At 45.0% G+C, this 18246-nt stretch overlaps 1 protein-coding gene across 14 annotated transcripts in view; it reads right to left on the bottom strand.

Moving 5' to 3' along the window:
- SH3PXD2A (SH3 and PX domains 2A) overlaps positions 1-18246 on the bottom strand; it is a 253175-nt gene that overhangs the window by 44150 nt on the left and 190779 nt on the right. Inside the window, exon 1 of one of the 14 annotated variants that reach the window (XM_083741557.1) lies at positions 7434-7791. The exons of the other annotated variants lie outside the window; for them this stretch is intronic. Coding sequence (XP_083597683.1) covers positions 7434-7494 — 61 coding nt within the window. The 5' untranslated portion in view covers positions 7495-7791. Of the gene's footprint in view, positions 1-7433; positions 7792-18246 lie in introns of those variants that run through there. 14 annotated transcript variants of the gene reach the window in all.

Raw genomic sequence — 18246 nt, 5'->3', positions numbered from 1 at the left:
AAGTTCAATGCTTTTTGAAAACAGGACTGAGTACCCAGAGTGGTGTACAGTATAATCATAAAACTGCAGTATGTTCAATTAAAGTACAACTAAAAAACTTTCCAAAGGCAACAAAGAACATAATCCAGCCAAAACTTAAACGCAAAAATCTAGAACAGCAGCAGGAATATAAAAGGGATTTCCCATAGAAAGTGGCAGCAGAATTAGGTCGCTATCAAAATTTCCAGTGAAAGAGACACAAAAAGGAAGCCTGACAGATTTTAAATGAGAATGCTGTGGTACAACCAAATAAAAGACTCCAAAGAATGGATGACCAAAGCCAAGTTACTCCTATTCAGACTCCAGGAGTGTATCTGTGAAATTTGGAGGTTTTTGTGTGTGTGTGTTTTTGTCCATATGTGAATCGTATTTGTGGACATTGAATTGCATTTACCATTTTACTTCCCACTCATTTGGTTGGAGAGATCCTTTTAGAGCTCTTCGTAATCCCATTTTGCTTTAACCACCCTGAAACAATTTGGCATTGTCAGCAAAGATGGCTACCTCACCACTCACCTCTGACTCTAAATCTTTTACAAACAAGTTAAAAAGCACAGGTCCCAATACCAATCCTGGGGGACTCTTCTTTCTACATCTTCCATTGAGAGAAGTCTCAATGCTCTCTGCTTCCTGTGTCGAAATCTTTTTGACAGTCTAAGGACAGAATGCGGACTGGATCACCTCTATCAATAAGCTTGTTGACACTCTCAAATAATTCTAACAGGTTAGTGAGAATCTATCCAGAATAGGTTGAATCACCTCAGCAGCGTTCTTGACTAACAGTACTTCCATCTTGTCTGAAATAAGTTTCAGCTTATAAACTCCTATCTGCTCCTGAATTCATGCCAGACACTAATTTACCACTTCCACTGCCTCACTGGCATTAGATGATGGAACCAAGAGGTCATCTGCCTACTGGCAATACCTTAGCCCCGTGAGAATATCCAGTAGGAACTGGCCCCACAGGAAGTGTAATTTATTTTATGCTTCAATCCTGTTTATTTTTCATTCAGTTGTATTTCAGATTTAGCCTGAGTTTTCAATATATACATGGAAAGGCTGCATTTCTGCATCTTTAACTTGAATGAATTATAGCCACTTTCTAAAACCCTTGTCTGTCCTTCCTTCCCTGTTGCTACCTAGTATAGCCTACCTATAGGCTTAGCAGCGTTATTTTATGCAAGGACATTGCAACCATAGACCATTCCGGTACCAGCAGAAGCCACACCTCCCCCTTTTTGGAAAATACTTTAACCGGCTGCAAGAGTTTGGCGAGGACAATACAGCCCATGAATCATCATGCGGAGGAGGGAAAGCGTTTCCGTCTTTCTCCACAATGAACTAGAAATTTTCAGCTCACAGAAATAAAGCTACTTTCAACCCTGAAATTCTATGCATGTGTTCTCAAAAATAAGTCTCACCAAGTTAAAATGGGGACTTGTTTCCAGAGAAATGTGCTAGCCTGAATGTATTGCACGCTTGTACACAACACTGTGAGAAAGAAACGGGTCTTAATTCATTGCACCAGATAAGGATTTCTACAATCACAGCAGGACTTCCCAACCTTCCATATGCTGGGGTCACCACCAAATTTGATGAGGGAAATAACATTCGTGTTTCAGATCTCTGTAAATACAGGCATCCCCAAACTCAGCCCTCCAGATGTTTTGGGACTAAAATTCTCATCATCCCTGACCACTGGTCCTGTTAGCTAGGGATCATGGGAGTTGTAGTCCCAAAACATATGGAGGGCAGAGTTTGGGGATGCCTGCTGTAATACATTTAATATTTATGGAATTCAACCACGTCTGGGCAACAGCTCAGTGATAATACAACTGCTTTGCATGCATAAGGTCCCAGGTTCCATCCAGAAATGATCAGGGGATTTGAAAGACCCCTGCCCAAGACCTTGAAGAGTCAGAGTAGACAATACTTTGTTAGATGGACAGTCTGACCTGGCACAAGACAGTTTTCTATGTTCCATTCTCTAGAAGCACTGAAAAGAAGTAACCATCCTAAATGGTGAGCTAATGCATAGAAACAACAGACAAGTCCTGTTTATGGAGGCATTTAGAGAACACCACTTTTACTCCCATTCCACAGGAAGCAAAACTAAAGGAAGAACAACCACTTCCCTGAACAGCTTTGTTCCCACCGGTATTTCATACTGGAATACATATTCCTTTCATGCTCTTCCTCTCTTGCCAAATCAGTCGTCTGAATATACATATTATGTGCTAAAGTGGAGCCGGGCACTCTGAAAGCTACTTTGGAAATTGCTGACTTTGTGTCACTATACAAGAACACAGGAGACTGCCTTATACATCTCAGCATTGTCTGCACCAAGTATCTTCAACCTTCTCAGGTCCAGCGCCCATTTTTAACCCAAACATGCCTTTGGGGACCCATTTCTTAACCTTTTACCATATATTTGCAGGGCAGTGGTGCTCCTGTTGCAACCCACCTTGGATCTGGCCGTGACCCACCAGTTGAGGATCAGTGCTCTACAATAATTGGCAGTGCTCAGGCAGAAACCTTTCCCAGCCCTACCTGGAGACCTTCTGCATGCAGCACAGCAGCTCTACCATTCAGCTACGACTCCTCCCCATAGTGCAAAAAAGACAAAACAGAATACTTTTCAGAGTTACATTTTTTTTTAAGTCAATGGAACTGGGGATCAAATCCCAGGGGCAACCAGGAATTTACTGTTTTGGACCTTGATTCAATGCAATGTTTACCAATGCCAGTTGTGGTAGATTTCTCCCACATCAGACAGGGCCAGATGGAGGCTGTTAAGAGTATAATTCTGGGAAAAGCTAAAAAGGAACCCTCGTCTGTGACAGGCATTCCGTCCAGATCCTGAAGTCCAGTCCAGCATTTCAAACGTTCCTCTTTTTAAAGCTCTTCCAGGCAATGTTTCAGAAAGCAGCTACTTGAGCTGAAGAGAAAGGTAATGGTGCCAAGCCTGAAGGGAGGGGAAAAGTTTGAGATCACACAACGCTGTCTTGTAATTAGACAAACCACTGGGTCTGAATGGCAGCAAATCAACTGGTCCACTTCCTGAATTCTACTTGTAATTTGTACCAAAGAACAGTACAAGATCAGCCCAAGTCGAATGCAACCTTTGGTGGTGGTGGAGGAGGGGCACTTATGGGTAGAGCAACATATGCAATTCTCACCCGTGCTCATTCCCACCATGCAAGAATCATATTTCTTCACATCTCCCCACTTCTCTCCATATAGCCAAGCAAAGGGCACCATCATGGTACAAGGACGCATCGCGCCAAGCAGAAGCACTCAAAGAGGGTGAAGAGAATGGCTGATGAGGATTATGGCCTGGGGAGAGTCACAAGGGCCAGACAGAGAGGCCTGCATTCGGACTTTGGGCTGCTTAAATGTAATTCTTTTCTTCCATCAGAGACACTCATGGAGTTGGGAGGGTTAGTTGCCACAGTGCCCATGGCAAGTGCTTTTGTGGATTCTTGGACACTGGGAATCAAGCCTGCTCCACTTTGCTTCTACCCTTTCAACAGTATGGGCCTCATTCTGACTTTTGGTTCCTGGTCATAATAGAACATTGCAGGGAATTGGCAGTCTCTCCAGTTAGAAGTCACACTGCACAGGTTGGGCAGGTTTCACAGGTGTGCTGTTAGCAAGCATCTAGTTGTTTGTCACAAAGGGTTGCTGAGTTCCCCTTGCCTTTTTTGCAGAAGGAGGGAGACCCAAATCACATACAAACCTCTCTAAGCAACTGCTTAGCAAACATACATGTCAGCACCCTTCACTAATACAAATTGCTGCAGTGCTTTGTACAAGGTTTTTACATTGTACATTAACGTTTTGTTACAATAATGATACCAGAGATACTGACAAGTTACCAACATGCAGGGGATTGTATTTATTCTGGTTCTGACACAAATTATAAGTCATTCCACACACTGAGGTGTAACAGCCATTCTGCCTGAAAGAAAATAACTGTGTCATTTCTGACTGCAACTAGTCGCTCACACAGGTGTGACTTCTCTGCCACTAAGCAAGGTCCCCCTTCACCAAGTTGAGTTAGAGTAAGGGTAGTGGTAGAATACTGCAGACTGAAGAGGTTATTTTTTTCTACAATGCACGAGTTCAAATGACAACAGAACAGGGCACTGCTGCTTCAGAATGCCTCTTATTTTTCAAACCTGGATCAGCAAAGAACCAAGAGATGCCCATTTCTTCAGAGATGTTAAGAAATCCCACCCCAAACCTGTAAGGAATTCACTATTTTTTATCCCAGGTTTTCCAACCTTCTCAATAGAAGCAGAATTTGAGTCTCTTCTCTTGATATAAACTGCATTCCAGATACAAGTAAAACAGCAGAACAGAATAAGAGAAACTCAGGCAGAAATTGGGGGAAGAAGGTCTGTGTATTTTAGTCATGAAGGAAATATTCCTTCAGTCCCGACAGATCACAGAACTATCATTAGCCAGGCATGTTAACCTTTGCAAACCAACGGTCAGCAGCCTATTAGCCTATGAGCTGTAAGTATTGTACAACATATGCCTCATAACACCAGAGCCATTCATAGGAAGTGACTGGCAGGAAAACCCTTGTGCGCTTGCCAGTTTGCTTGTAACAGGCAACCCACAGCACCGCTACCAATAATGCTACTTTGAAAGATGCTTTTTCAGTTCCTCCTGGAAACATTTCTCATCAACTGGGCTCAAGTGGGAATGCGTTCTTCAATCTGGCGCCGCTTTTTTAAGAATGGCTGCATCAAGAGTGCCTCATCGTTTTATGGGAGAGCTGCCTGGAACAGCTTCCTGCAACAAGCAACTAGAAGTCTTCCGCCTTGCTACAGACAGAGGATTCAAAAAGCTGCATGAATCACAGGGGCTGGCTTTCCGTCATGGAACTAAGCAGCTTCACTAGAAAGAACTTCAAATAGATTTTTAAATAAAATAAAGGCAACCTTTTTGGTCTCATGTTTTACGAAAGCAGCACAAAAAACATGCAAGGAATATCTAGGAAAAGCTTCCAGGAAAGGAATATCGTATTTTTCGCCCTATAGGACGCACTTTTTCCCCTCCAAAAATGAAGGGGAAATGTGTGTGCGTCCTATGGGGCGAATGCAGGCTTTCACTGAAGCCTGGAGAGCGAGAAGCGTTGGTGCGCACCGACCCCTCTCGCTCTCCAGGCTTCACTCAGACACAGAGCTTTTAATCACGGACCTATGCCTGGAAAGAGCAGAGCAAAAGATAAGTGTGGATAAGCCCCAAAACACAGAGTCACAAATGTTAATTGCAAGGCAGGGAACTGGTAGTCCAAGGTACCAGGAGAGCACGGCTCCCATTAGCTTGAGCCAGCATGGTCAGTAATAAGGAATTATGAGAGTTGTACTCTAACACCTGGAGAAGCACAAGCTTCCCATACCTGTCATAGGGGAAGCAGCCACAATGTAATCCAACTTTAACTTCTGAACTTTTCCAAAACACTTAGAGCACATCATTTTAGTGTGGCTTTGAGCTGAGCTTCTAATTGTTTTATTTATCTCTCAAGCAGGGAAGTTTTATTATTGTTTTATTGATTTTGTTTGTTTAAGTTGTATTTTGTATTTTTATATACGGTATCACTGATTGTAATTTGTAAGCCACCTAGATAATTCTGCTGACCAGCCATCAAATTACTAATAAAGAACGATGATGCTAGTAATCCACTTCTGACAGAAATTCTATTCCCCTCCCACTTCACTACCCATACTACCATTTCAAAATAAAAGGCAGAGAAGAATTTATTTGCTCACACACTCCATTATATGAGAAGAGTTCACAGATGGAAACTGCATTGAAAAAGGAAAGGAAAGAGAAATGGATCAGAAAACCTTCACACATGTAAAAATGAGCTTCTTCCAAGTACACTTCGATAAAAAGCAGCCATCCCAGGGTTGAACTAAAGGAGAGTCCTTGTTAGCTAGTACTGTAAGAGTACTTTCATAGATTGGTTTTGCCCAAGATGAGAGGGGCAAAACACACAAAATAACAACTGCTTATAAACATATGTCCTTATAAAAGACAATTCCTTCGGAGGCTAAACGAAGGGCCTTTACCTGTGCCCGTCTCAACTGTTTTCCTACAGCAGTTCTGTCGGGTCGTTACTCCAGAGTTCCCATCGCAAATAGAACATGCTCCTGCAATGACACGGCTCTGGAGACTATGGAACATGTAATGCTCTTCTGTCCCAACTGGACAGATGAAAGATCTCGGTTTCTAACTCCTCTCGTGAACAAGCTTCATCTCCCAATCCAGCCTTGGATAGTGTCCCTTCTTCTGCAGGATTCTGACTGTTGGATTACCGAGATGACAGCTAATTTCCTGCTTAGTGTGATGAAGAGGAAAGCGGCACCAACTCCTTCCTCAATACCACAGATGTAGTCGATGCGCCGCACAGTCAAACCTGTTTTTTGTGTTCTCTGTCACTCGATGTTTTAAGCCTCCCGTTGCCTTTGTTGTCCCCATTTTCTCAGAGTGTTCGCCCAGAACGGCATACACTTTTGTTTCCCCACCCCCATTTTGTGTTGTTGTTTCTATGTATGTTGTGCTATGGCCGCATGGCTAATGCAATAAAATCATTATAGGACCATTATGGGCTAGCTAGGAGGTACACAGTTTAACAAAATACATAGAACTCAAGTTGAAAACCCTTGAAATCACAGCCTTGTACTGTAAAGCATTTGATAAATCATTCTTCTTCTCAGTATCTAGTTATGAAACGCAGCCAGCAATCTATACCACACTGGGCATACTTTTTGTATGGAAAACTGAATACAAATGGGATTTAATCATTAAGAATTCTGCAAGTACAATATAAGCTATCAACTTACAAAAACTTGAATAGGGGAGGCTTAATACAGGCATCTCATTCTAACATTCCAAACAGCTTCCTAAATTAGAAAAAAAAAACCTGTTGGACATACCAGCTTGCTTAGTATTAAATGAGTCAAGAGAGCACAGGAAGCAGCACCACAAAACTTCTACTGTGCAGCTGATATTGTGGCATCCTATATTCCAATATATTTGTTTCTTTATCACAGGCATCCCCAAACTCAGCCCTCCAGCTGTTTTGGGGCTACAACTCCCATCACCCCTAGCTAACAGGACCAGTGGTCAGGGATGATAGGAATTGTAGTCCCAAAAGAGCTGGAGGGCCAAGTTTGGGGGTGCCTGCTTTAACAGAAGCCATAGCAACCACATACAAAATACAACAGTTTATTCATGTGCAGCTTTACAATATAGCTCATCATAAAAGCTCCACAATGCTGTCAGCATTCATTCAATACCATTTTGCATCTCAAACAGTTTTACCAACAACACTGGAAATATTGTTTCACAAGAAGGCAAGTAAAACACAATCCTACCAAACTGCCGACGCCACTTCCTGAAGCATCCAGGTGTTCCTTGAACATCCCCCATCCACATACAGCTCCTATCCTACAACTATTCTTAGCCAGTAAGCTCCAACAAGGCAATGGAAGCAACTGACACACTTTTCAATCTGAACAAACTAAACCTACTCTGGTCGGGCACTGGTTTGGTTTTGGGTTTTGCTTTTTTTTTTTTTTTTGCTTTCCCTCCCAGATGTCCTTCGGGCTCCTCTTCTCAGTCCTATTCAAACAACATCCCTGGCTTTGAAGCCACGCCTCGAGGAACGGAAACAACAGTCAACCCTCTGGAACATGTTTCCTATAAACTAGAAGCCTGCAGAACAGCCAGCACATTGAGCAAACTGCCAATTAACCAAATACATTGCACTGGGGGGAGAGTAAGTGAGAGAGAGAGAGGAAAGAGACTGAAGGAGAAGGAGATGGCTGCTCCCAAAGCAACTCAGAAATCTGAATCCACAGTTCCTGCAACTCCTTCCAAGTACATTCTATTTTTCTAGCCCATGGATTATATAGCTGGTAGAACACACAACCAAAACACACCATTATGGAGCATCTACAAATACACAGAGGAAAGAGTATACAACACAGTTCTAAACTAGAACATGGATCTCATCTCATTTAAAACCATAGACATAGTTTCTTTTACATAGCTTAAGAGCTTCCAACTCTTCATTAGTCCATATGACAAGCACAAGATGCACACTATAGAATGCTTCAAATCCCATCAGTTTTATCTGATATCAACGACACACACCCATTTATGTATTCAGACAGATGTATATCACAAGCTGTTACATTTTCATGGAAGCTGGCACAATGAGTTCCACTACTACAATGGGAATTACCCCCCCCCCCAACTGCACCCTCCTCTTATCTTCCTGGGATGGTCAGCTGAGCACCCACAACAGGGTGCAGGGACAGGAGAGAGGAGATTGTTCCTTCAGCACAATAATTTCTGCTTGCCAGGTAAACAATCACCTACAGGTTGAATTCCATCCTTTGCAACTGGTAGTATTGCATAATTGGAAAGGATTAAGTTCCAACGTTGAAGCCAGTTGCGGAACCAAACACCTGTAATTCCAGATCTGTGGGAGATGGCTGGCCTTCAAGACTAACTAAAGCACTATGTACACATTCTAAGTTCTTAAACCAGTCAGAAAACAATCAGGAAAATGCTAGAGCTGTGTGTTAAAACAGCCTTCTATAGCTTAAGATTCTTAGTTCTATGGTTGGTTTCCGAAACAAACTGTGAGCCCCAAATGAATTCAGTTCAGTTCAAGGACCAGGCTACATTCTAGGTAAACCTTCAGAGGCCAAATGTCAATGGTGGGTGGCACCAGAAGCAAACGTGGCTAGGACAATACATGTGAGTTTTACCTTTGAAGGGTAGGCTAGTTTCCTCACACTCATCCTTCATCCGGGCAGGCAAAAAGTATGACCAGAGTTCCAAGGACACATTAGCTCGGTTGATTAGAGCATGGTGATCATAGCACCAAGGTTGCAGGTTTGATCCCTAAACAGGACAGCTGCCCATTTCTGCATTGCAGGGGGTTGGACTAGATGATCCTCAGGGTCCTTTCCAACTCTACAATTCTACACCAAGGAGATGCAAAAGCTGGGCTGGTAGGGTGTGTGGCTTGGGAGAGTTCTGAAGGCCAGATAAAGAGGCCTGAGGACCACATATGATCCCTTTGGTTCCCCACCCCTTAACTAGATAGCTGTAAACACCAACAAATTCAAGAGCCATGTGGAGGGAGGGGTCCACTTTCGAAGGAGCAGAGGCAAAAAGCAGTGGGGAATCATTGCAAGGCTTTGCTCAAATCCCCATCTCAATAGTTACTGGCATGTTTGGGGAAAACAGCTATGCAGTCCAGGTTCTCCGTTGCCACGAGACTCTTGGATATGTATAACAATACCGTTTTAATAGGACCGAAGAGAAACCAGATTATTAGTGTATGGCTGAAAAATGGCTCCAAGACAATTAAAGGGTGGCCTCCGCTTGCTTACTTCACTGGGCGTGGGGGAGAGAATTAGTCAATGGAACAAGGTCAGCACATTACATTTGGTGGGCTAGAGAGGTGCAAGATGCATTTCTTTGGGCCAACTACAGTGTAGCCAAATGGCATGGAAGACAAGTGTGGGAGAGAAAGACCATCAACATTTTCTTTGCATTCAACTAAAGGCTTCCAGACACAAATACCCATCTGTTCTCTGGTTCAGAACGGCCACTCTTCACTATTAACTGAGGCACACTGCTAAATTCTAGTTTCCAATATACAATTTCCATGTTGGAGGACTTTAGAAAGATCACCTGAGCCAAACTATCATAGTGAGCACCTGGCTTGAACATGTCACCTGTACTGAGCCCACATTGAATTGACCATGTGACCCCTTAATCAGAGGGGAAACTAGGCTTTATTTCACCAGGGTCAAAGACTCAGTTTCGCACCCCCTACACACATTTGTGTACACACAGGCTGGGAGCCTCAATGATGCCCCTCTGCATGCTTCACCTGGGGCAAAAAAACCTGGCTAGCCACACACACACACACGGTAGCTATAGCACTGTCTTCATCCAGCACAGTTCATAATGAAGCCCACGTTTACCACCCAATCCTCTTCCGACAGCATTGCAACAGCACAGAAAATCTGGAGTAAATTTCAAGTTCTGCTCAAATCTGCATGTCTTACCGTGTTAATTCAGTCATATGGCATAACCTTTGATCTCCCTCATTACTTTGCAGCTGAAATGTTGCAATGCAGTTCACCAACCAAAAAATAGAGATTATTGGGAAAAGTGAGCACAAAATGCATATATTAGTGGAAATAATGTTCAAAAATTCATTCTATTATGGAACACTGCTTGCAAAAAAAGTGCATAATAGGCAAAATTGTGTAAAAAAAAAGTTCATATCAGGGGTAAGTATCTGCAATATGTTTTCAATCACTATGCAACAATGAAGGTGGCAGCATTTTTTTAAAAAAAATAAGAACACCTGCTTCCCAGAAAGCAGCAGAGATTACTGAGATTTTTAAAAAACACAATCTGATAGTAACTTTTTAAAAAGTACTTCTCTAGTAGAGAGAGAGAGACTGAAGCCAAAATAATCACTGGTGGGGAAATCCCCCTCCCCAATGTTTAATGGCAGATAAACCAGAAGGTCATGTTAGGCTCCTTCAGTACTTTCTAACGTACAGGACAAGACTATCTGTGGGCACAGGGCTTGAGATATTTACAAAAGGCTCAACAGAGAACTGATGAATCAACAATGGGCCCTTTGACCCAACTGCAGTTTTTGGTTCTTGCCGCCAGACTCGCCTGCATCCTCTCCCTAACTATGCTACAGTCTGCCAGCGCTTATTTGTTCTCCAACTCAGCTTTCAAATATTCTGAGACCAAGCCAGCAAAAAGTGTAATTGTTTCTCCAGATGATGTCTTTTGAAGTTAACTGTGGAGATGCTGAAAAGAGGAGCTGGGGGGGGGGGGGAATCTTGTTCATGGAGCAGCAGAACAATGTCAAATGTTAGTTAGGCTTCAGCTCCTGAACAGGGAATTCAATGAGTAGAAATGTGTGTTGGTGTTATGAACTGGCTGTTTCTTTAAGACCCTGAACATTTCCAGGCAAAGGAAGGAGTGCAAATATGATCTACACTCACACAGATTTGAATAGAAGTTTGTTCAATACTTGAAGACACTTATAGTTAGAGAATTTAAGTGTTCCATAGTGCTCTTCATACATTATCTAAACATAAAGTACTGACATAATTTCAACCTTGTTTAAGAACAATCTCTATCTGCTTTAATTTAAAAATAAACACCTATGGCAGCAGTGAGGAATGAAGCCCAGCACAAGTACTAATTTGGCCCATGAAGCCGTTCCCTCCAAACGACACCCACCTACATTACATCTGACACCATATGTGATGTCAGCTATGGGGCAGATATGGATGTGGCCATAAAGGAATGAACTGGGAGCTTAAATTGAGCCCCCAATTGTTTCTTTGCAAGTGGGGCTCCCAGTAGGTGTGAATCAATTAACTGGTGCCAACAAGAAGCCCCTGCTTAGATTGGCTGTATTGGGGAGAACAGCCAATGGGGTTTATCTGCTCAGTTTTGAAGCATTCAGGAATGGAAGAAACTCATTTGATTGATTCAGGGAGCCCTCCTGACAAGTCCAAGTAATCAAAACCCCAAAATCTGGGGAGAAATTTGAATGAGAATTTCTGAAGCAAGACTAATTCTCTTCTGAAAGTGAGTCCCTGTATCCTATAAATAAAGTTATGGGTTTATCTGGTTCCAAGAACTGGAAGATGTCCATAGCCATATCAAGTAGATCAAAATTAGAAATTCCCATTACACAGAGTAAGGTTATATCATGCTTTCACCCACGACATGTTGGGCCAAGTCAATAGCATCCCTCTTAGGTGCACAAACATGCACCCCAGAGATTGCACGAAGAAACAGCAAAGTTTCAGAGAAAATATATCATATGCTCAGGCAACTGCGCCTACTCTTTGACCCAGACCACCCCAGATTTTGATTTAAGTCTTAGCTAATTTGAGATCGATTCTAACTACTGTATATCTCAGTTTTTCAAACACAACAAAAGAATACAAAGTGCTGCAACTTTAAGAAGAAATGAAACCAGCTGGGCTTTGTTTCGAATTTTGGATGTCTTTGCATTCAGAATTATTTTGTCACAATGGTTTCCTGCTGCCAAGACACACTCCAGTTCCAAGCACAGGGGGTAACTTGATCCAAACAAAACACATGCACTGCTCAAGAGACACTCACTCAAGAAGATCAAATTGCTCTTCTATACAGAAATACAAGAAATGTTCTTGGGGAAAACTTACTTTGTTTCTTAAAGAACAGTAAGTACACATTCCCAAGCCATCCACTTACCTATTCAAACTGCTTGACTAAGTCAGGTAGTACCATCTTTACTTGAATGTAATGGGCACCTTTTTTGGCCAAATTACGTTGTGAAAACTAGGATCCGCATTAGATTTGAAAGCGCATTTACATTTGCCAGCAAATACTTTTTTGGTTTCAAGGTTTTGAAAATTGAAGTGCGCATTAGATTCGATGGCACATTAGATTTGCGTAAATACAATATTTTACACTATTTGATAAATCTCTCACTCTGCCCAAAACACTAGGCAAGACTGGAGAGAGGATTGGAAAACAATGGGAATGAATGAGAGCGTCCCCAAAATGTTGACATTCTGATGCTCAGAGTCTCTGCATTCCAAAAGGATTTTTGCACTCAGAAGGGCTGTTGAATCAATCTACAGTGAAAATTACAAAAATATGCTAGACTATTCAAAGCTGCTTTCATGATGGAGATTTTTATTAAGTGAAAAAACAAAAGCAGGACTTTATTTTCTTCTAAAAGCAGGGAAGTGAAGAAGGAATATTTGCACACATAAGCAGGATGCTCCCCGCCCCCATCATATAATTCCTTCCAACTCAGCCCTATGTAGAGGCTTTCATGGAGAAAAAGGATATACAGTGGTACCTCAGGTCATATACGCTTCAGGTTACAGACTCCGCTAACCCAGAAATATTACCTTGGGTTAAGAACTTTGCTTCAGGATGAGAATAGAAATTGGGCGGCAGTGGCGTGGCAGCAGCAGGAGGCCCCATTAGCTAAAGTGGTGCTTCAGGTTAAGAACAGGTTCAGGTAAAGAATGGACCTCCGGAACGAATTAAGTACGTAACCAGAGGTACCACTGTACTTTAGCAACACATGGATCATGTATAGTTTTTACAACATTGTGCTGAATAGCACCTTGAAATCCTAACAAATTCATAATGTATGTACCTGATAAAATTGTGCTCCAGCACATTAAGCTTTGGGACAGAGTCAGTGTTAGAAACCAAGATATGAAAGCTGGGAGCTAAATGGCACCTTAAACCTAGGTTATGAGCACAACAATGGAATGTCTAGGCGTGCTTTTTTATAACAAGAATACAAAGCTGAAAATGAATGAACAGCAGCTAAATATTATGTCCATTTGTCTCATGGTCCAGTCCTTCCCCTGCCCACCCCCTAATATTCTTAAGAAGGTCTCTTCTCCAGTCTTCAGAGACTAGCTGGAAGTGGGGAGGCAGGAAAAGGTCCTCCTTTCCTTCCACTCAGTAGTTTTAATCTGAAATCTCGGGCACAGTACTGAGCCCAGAGCTCAGAAACTGCTTGCACTAATGAAATTCCCTGTTGCAATATGCTCCTAGAACAGGGGTCGGCAACCTGCGGCTCCGGAGCCGCATGCGGCTCTTTAACGCCTTTGCCGCGGCTCTGGGGTGGAGGCGAGGGGAGGAGGCGCATTTTCCTTTGTTCCCGCCCCAAGCCTCGCGCGCCCGACGGGAGCTCCTGCCAGGCGCGCAAGGCTTGCAGACACTCGCCCGAAGCACGGGGAGCCCTCCGGAGGGCTCCCTGTGCTTCGGGCGGCAGGCTGCCGCCCCAAGCCTCGCGCGCCCGACGGGAGCTCCTGCCAGGCGCGCAAGGCTTGCAGACACTCGCCCGAAGCACGGGGAGCCCTCCGGAGGGCTCCGCGTGCTTCGGGCGGCAGGCTGCCGCCCCAAGCCTCGCGCGCCCGACGGGAGCTCCTGTCGGGCGCGCAAGGCTTGCAGACACTCGCCCCGAAGCACGGGGAGCCCTCCGGAGGGCTCCCTGTGCTTCGGGCAACAGGCTGCCGCCCCAAGCCTCGCGCGCCCGACGGGAGCTCCTGCCGGGCGCGCAAGGCTTGCAGACACTCGCCCGAAGCACGGGGAGCCCTCCTGAGGGCTCCCTGTGCTTCGGGCGACAGGCTGCCGCCCCAAGCCTCGCGCGCCCGACGGGAGCTCCTGCCGGGCGCGCAAGGCTTGCAGACACTCGCCCGAAGCACAGGGAGCCCTCCGGAGGGCTCCGCGTGCTTCGGGCGGCAGGCTGCCGCCCCAAGCCTCGTGCGCCCGACGGGAGCTCCTGCCGGGCGCGCAAGGCTTGCAGACACTCGCCCGAAGCACGGGGAGCCCTCCGGAGGGCTCCGCGTGCTTCGGGCGGCAGGCTGCCGCCCCAAGCCTCGCGCGCCCGACGGGAGCTCCTGCCGGGAGCGCAAGGCTTGCAGACACTCGCCCGAAGCACGGGGAGCCCTCCGGAGGGCTCCCTGTGCTTCGGGCGGCAGGCTGCCGCCCCAAGCCTCGCGCGCCCGACGGGAGCTCCTGCCGGGCGCGCAAGGCTTGCAGACACTCGCCCGAAGCACGGGGAGCCCTCCGGAGGGCTCCCTGTGCTTCGGGCGGCAGGCTGCCGCCCCAAGCCTCGCGCGCCCGACGGGAGCTCCTGCCAGGTGCGCAAGGCTTGCAGACACTCGCCCGAAGCACGGGGAGCCCTCCGGAGGGCTCCGCGTGCTTCGGGCGGCAGGCTGCCGCCCCAAGCCTCGCGCGCCCGACGGGAGCTCCTGCCGGGCGCGCAAGGCTTGCAGACACTCGCCCGAAGCACGGGGAGCCCTCCGGAGGGCTCCCTGTGCTTCGGGCAACAGGCTGCCGCCCCAAGCCTTGCGCGCCCGACGGGAGCTCCTGCCGGGCGCGCAAGGCTTGCAGACACTCGCCTGAAGCACGGGGAGCCCTCCGGAGGGCTCCCTGTGCTTCGGGCAACAGGCTGCCGCCCCAAGCTTCGCGCGCCTGGCGGGAGCTCCCGCCAGGCGCGCAAGGCTTGCGGACACTCGCTGGGGCTGCAGGCTGCTGCCCGCAAGCCTTGTGAGCCTGTGGGAACTCCCGCCGGGCTTGCAAGGCTTGCGGATAGCTTCCTGAAGCCTGGAGAGCGAGAGGGGTCGGTGCGCACCGATGCCTCTCGCTCTCCAGGCTTCAGCGAAAGCCTGCATTCGCACCATAGGACGCACACAGATTTCCCCTTCATTTTTGGAGGGGAAAAGTGCGTCCTATGGAGCGAAAAATACGGTATATAGCATGTCTTTGTTGCTGGCTGATTTGCTGCTATTGCTTTGCAATTTGCAGCTACTGTTTTGAAGGGGAGTGAAGAACACACACTCAAAAAAAGGTAACTTGTTAATATAACGTTTATTTCTATGAGGAGGAGTAATTCTGAGGGGTCAAACAAAAAATAATTAAAAAGTGTCAAAAAAGTTATTTTTATAATGACGAGGATAACATTGGGCTAAGAAACAATGTATGCAGTGTTATATTTGTTTTAAATGTCGCAATGGTTTTGCGGCTTCCAGTTGTTGTTTTTTCTTCGGAAACGGGTCCAAGTGGCTCTTTTTGTCTTAAAGGTTGCAGACCCCTGTCCTAGAACAATGGGAGTTTTGAACACTGGACGAAGTAGCTCGGTATCACCATATTACACCAGTGCTGAAAGCTCTGTACTGGCTGCCACTACATTACCAAGCTAAATTCAAATTTACTATTAGCAGAGCTGGCTTTGCCATTAGGCAGACTGAAGCAGCTGCCTCAGGCGGCAGAAGCCCCAAAGGTGCCCTGCTGCCTCCACTGGCAGCACAGAAGTGGCACTGGTATCGGCACTAATCACACCCAAATCTGTTGAGCTCTTATCTGAAATTGATGCTAATGCTGGCACTGCTTCTCTGCCAGTGATGTGAAACAGGATGCGCTGCCCCTGACTATTAGTATATAAAGTCCTATACACCAGCCAGATCACTGCACTCATCATGCAAAGCCATCCTGTCAGTCTCACATATTAATTTTGGTTCTATGCAGTCTAAGGCTTTCAGCATGGTGGCACCAGCACTTAGGAACACTGTTCCTATTAAAATCAAACTGATATTTCATCACCTACCCCAAATGTGTTTCACTAAACACATTAATTATATTTTAATAATTTTATTGTACACTACATGGTATTTTTAATGAATTGGTAGTTTAGAAATACCCTTATTAATAAAAGCAAAAATGGCAAAGTTTGCACACCTGAATGAGGGTGGTATAAAGCAGGAACATCCCAGGCCATCTATGAAACTTGTCCCAGAAACTAAAACAGGCGAACAGAATCTTAGATTTTTTGTTGTTGTTGTTTAATCATTTAGTCGTGTCCAACTCTTTGTGACCCCATGGGCCAGAGCATGCCAGGCACTCCTGTCTTCCACTGCCTCCTGCAGTTTGGTCAGACTCATGCTGGTAGCTTCATGGGTCACTGCCTTGCCATGTTGAAGGGGCCTGAATAACTCAGAGAAGCTATGAGCTATGCCGTGCAGGGCCACCCAAGATGGACAGGTTATAGTGGAGAGTTTTGACCAAACATGATCCACCTGGAGCAGGAACTGGCAAGCCATGCCAGTATCCCTGCCAAGAAAACTCCATCTTAGATTTTAGCAGAGCCCAAACAGGGCATGATACCAGGAATAAGCAGAAATAAAAACTATGACCTTACAAGCAGTTTTAAACCTTGAGAAAAGGAGCACCTATTGCCTGAGCTTAATGAGACTCCACACAATATGGTGCCTGTGATTTTTAAAACAATGAAGGAGAGGAAACTGATAAAGCACCATTTAACATCTCCTACACTACCTAGTGCCATGAAGGAAGGAACGTCTCAGCATCTTAAAATCTTCAAAAAAGAAATAATGGAATACTGGGCAACACTGCTGAAGGTAAGTTAGGAAACCAACACACTTGGATTGAATCAACCAAAACCAATCCCAACTGAAACCAAATTATTTGGAAAAGGCACACTAGGTGTTGGGACCAAGAAATAACAACAACAACAACAACAACAACAAACTTGTAGTATAGGTACCATAGGATGCCTTTTTTTGCTTTTGCTACTTCACACTAGTACAACTTATCATTGCCTGTCCTATATTTGAAAAAGGAAAGAGTTCCTTGAAAAGCTTTTGAAATGCTGAGATTAAACTGGTAAAAACACACACACAAAAAACTGGCTTTCAAAATTCCAGAATTCTATTTAAGATTTCAATTAAAACACACTTTTCTGGCACCAATTTCTTTCCCCAGTTCTCAACCACCTGGCAATAATCTAGCCCCTAAAGTAGAAATACAAATGAATGCCCAAATTAAGCAGAGCCAAAAGCTTGCTAGAGAATTTAATCTCTTCCAAGTTGAATTTTGGAATTTGTCCTCCATTCTTTCCTACAACATTATACATTTTTTCCCCTGACAGCTTGCAGATTTACAGCTGTTCCCAGATATTGTTCCATTCTTGAATAAAATTGTACCTTCCCCACAAGCAAATGAAAAAGGGTTTTGCAATGGGTGGCAAGCATTGATGCTCACAGAGTGCTCTGCTTGACTGTACAGGGGCTCTCAACAGAGCAGGAGCTTCTAAAAACTACATCAGATGGAAACTCAGAATAGCAGCAACGGGGTACCGGGAGAAACAGTCCTGACTTTTCTATGACCTACTCCCCATGGGGAAAATTCGAGAAGGCGAAGAGTCAAGCTGTACACGCCTGATAGCCCACACTAATTCTACAATAGTTCCACCAGAAACATGAACCAGCAAGAGAGCAATACAGATTAAAACATACTCTCCAGATTCATGGGGTGGGTAATACTGGGTGTATACTGGGTAATACTGAGCACCTCCTATTTTCTTGGCGCCTCCCCTGCCACAAGCTACTAAACATGCAGAGGAGAGTATTTGCAGCACATCAAAATAGCCCAGCTATGTTTAATGAAGCTCATACTGTATTTCAGAAGGACAAGGATTTTTGAGAGGGGGTGGCAGAGAGAAGCAAAAAAGGGGACCACACATGGGACTGAGCAATTTCCACTTTCTGGGAGTCTTTTCCCGTTAGGCATCTGTGTTAT

The sequence above is a fragment of the Podarcis gaigeae genome, assembly GCF_964106915.1.
Source record: "Podarcis gaigeae genome assembly, chromosome: 5".
In the NCBI taxonomy this organism is placed as follows: Eukaryota; Metazoa; Chordata; class Lepidosauria; order Squamata; family Lacertidae; genus Podarcis; species Podarcis gaigeae.
Note: the sequence above shows the minus strand (reverse complement) of the source record. Positions and strands in the feature narration are given on the sequence as shown.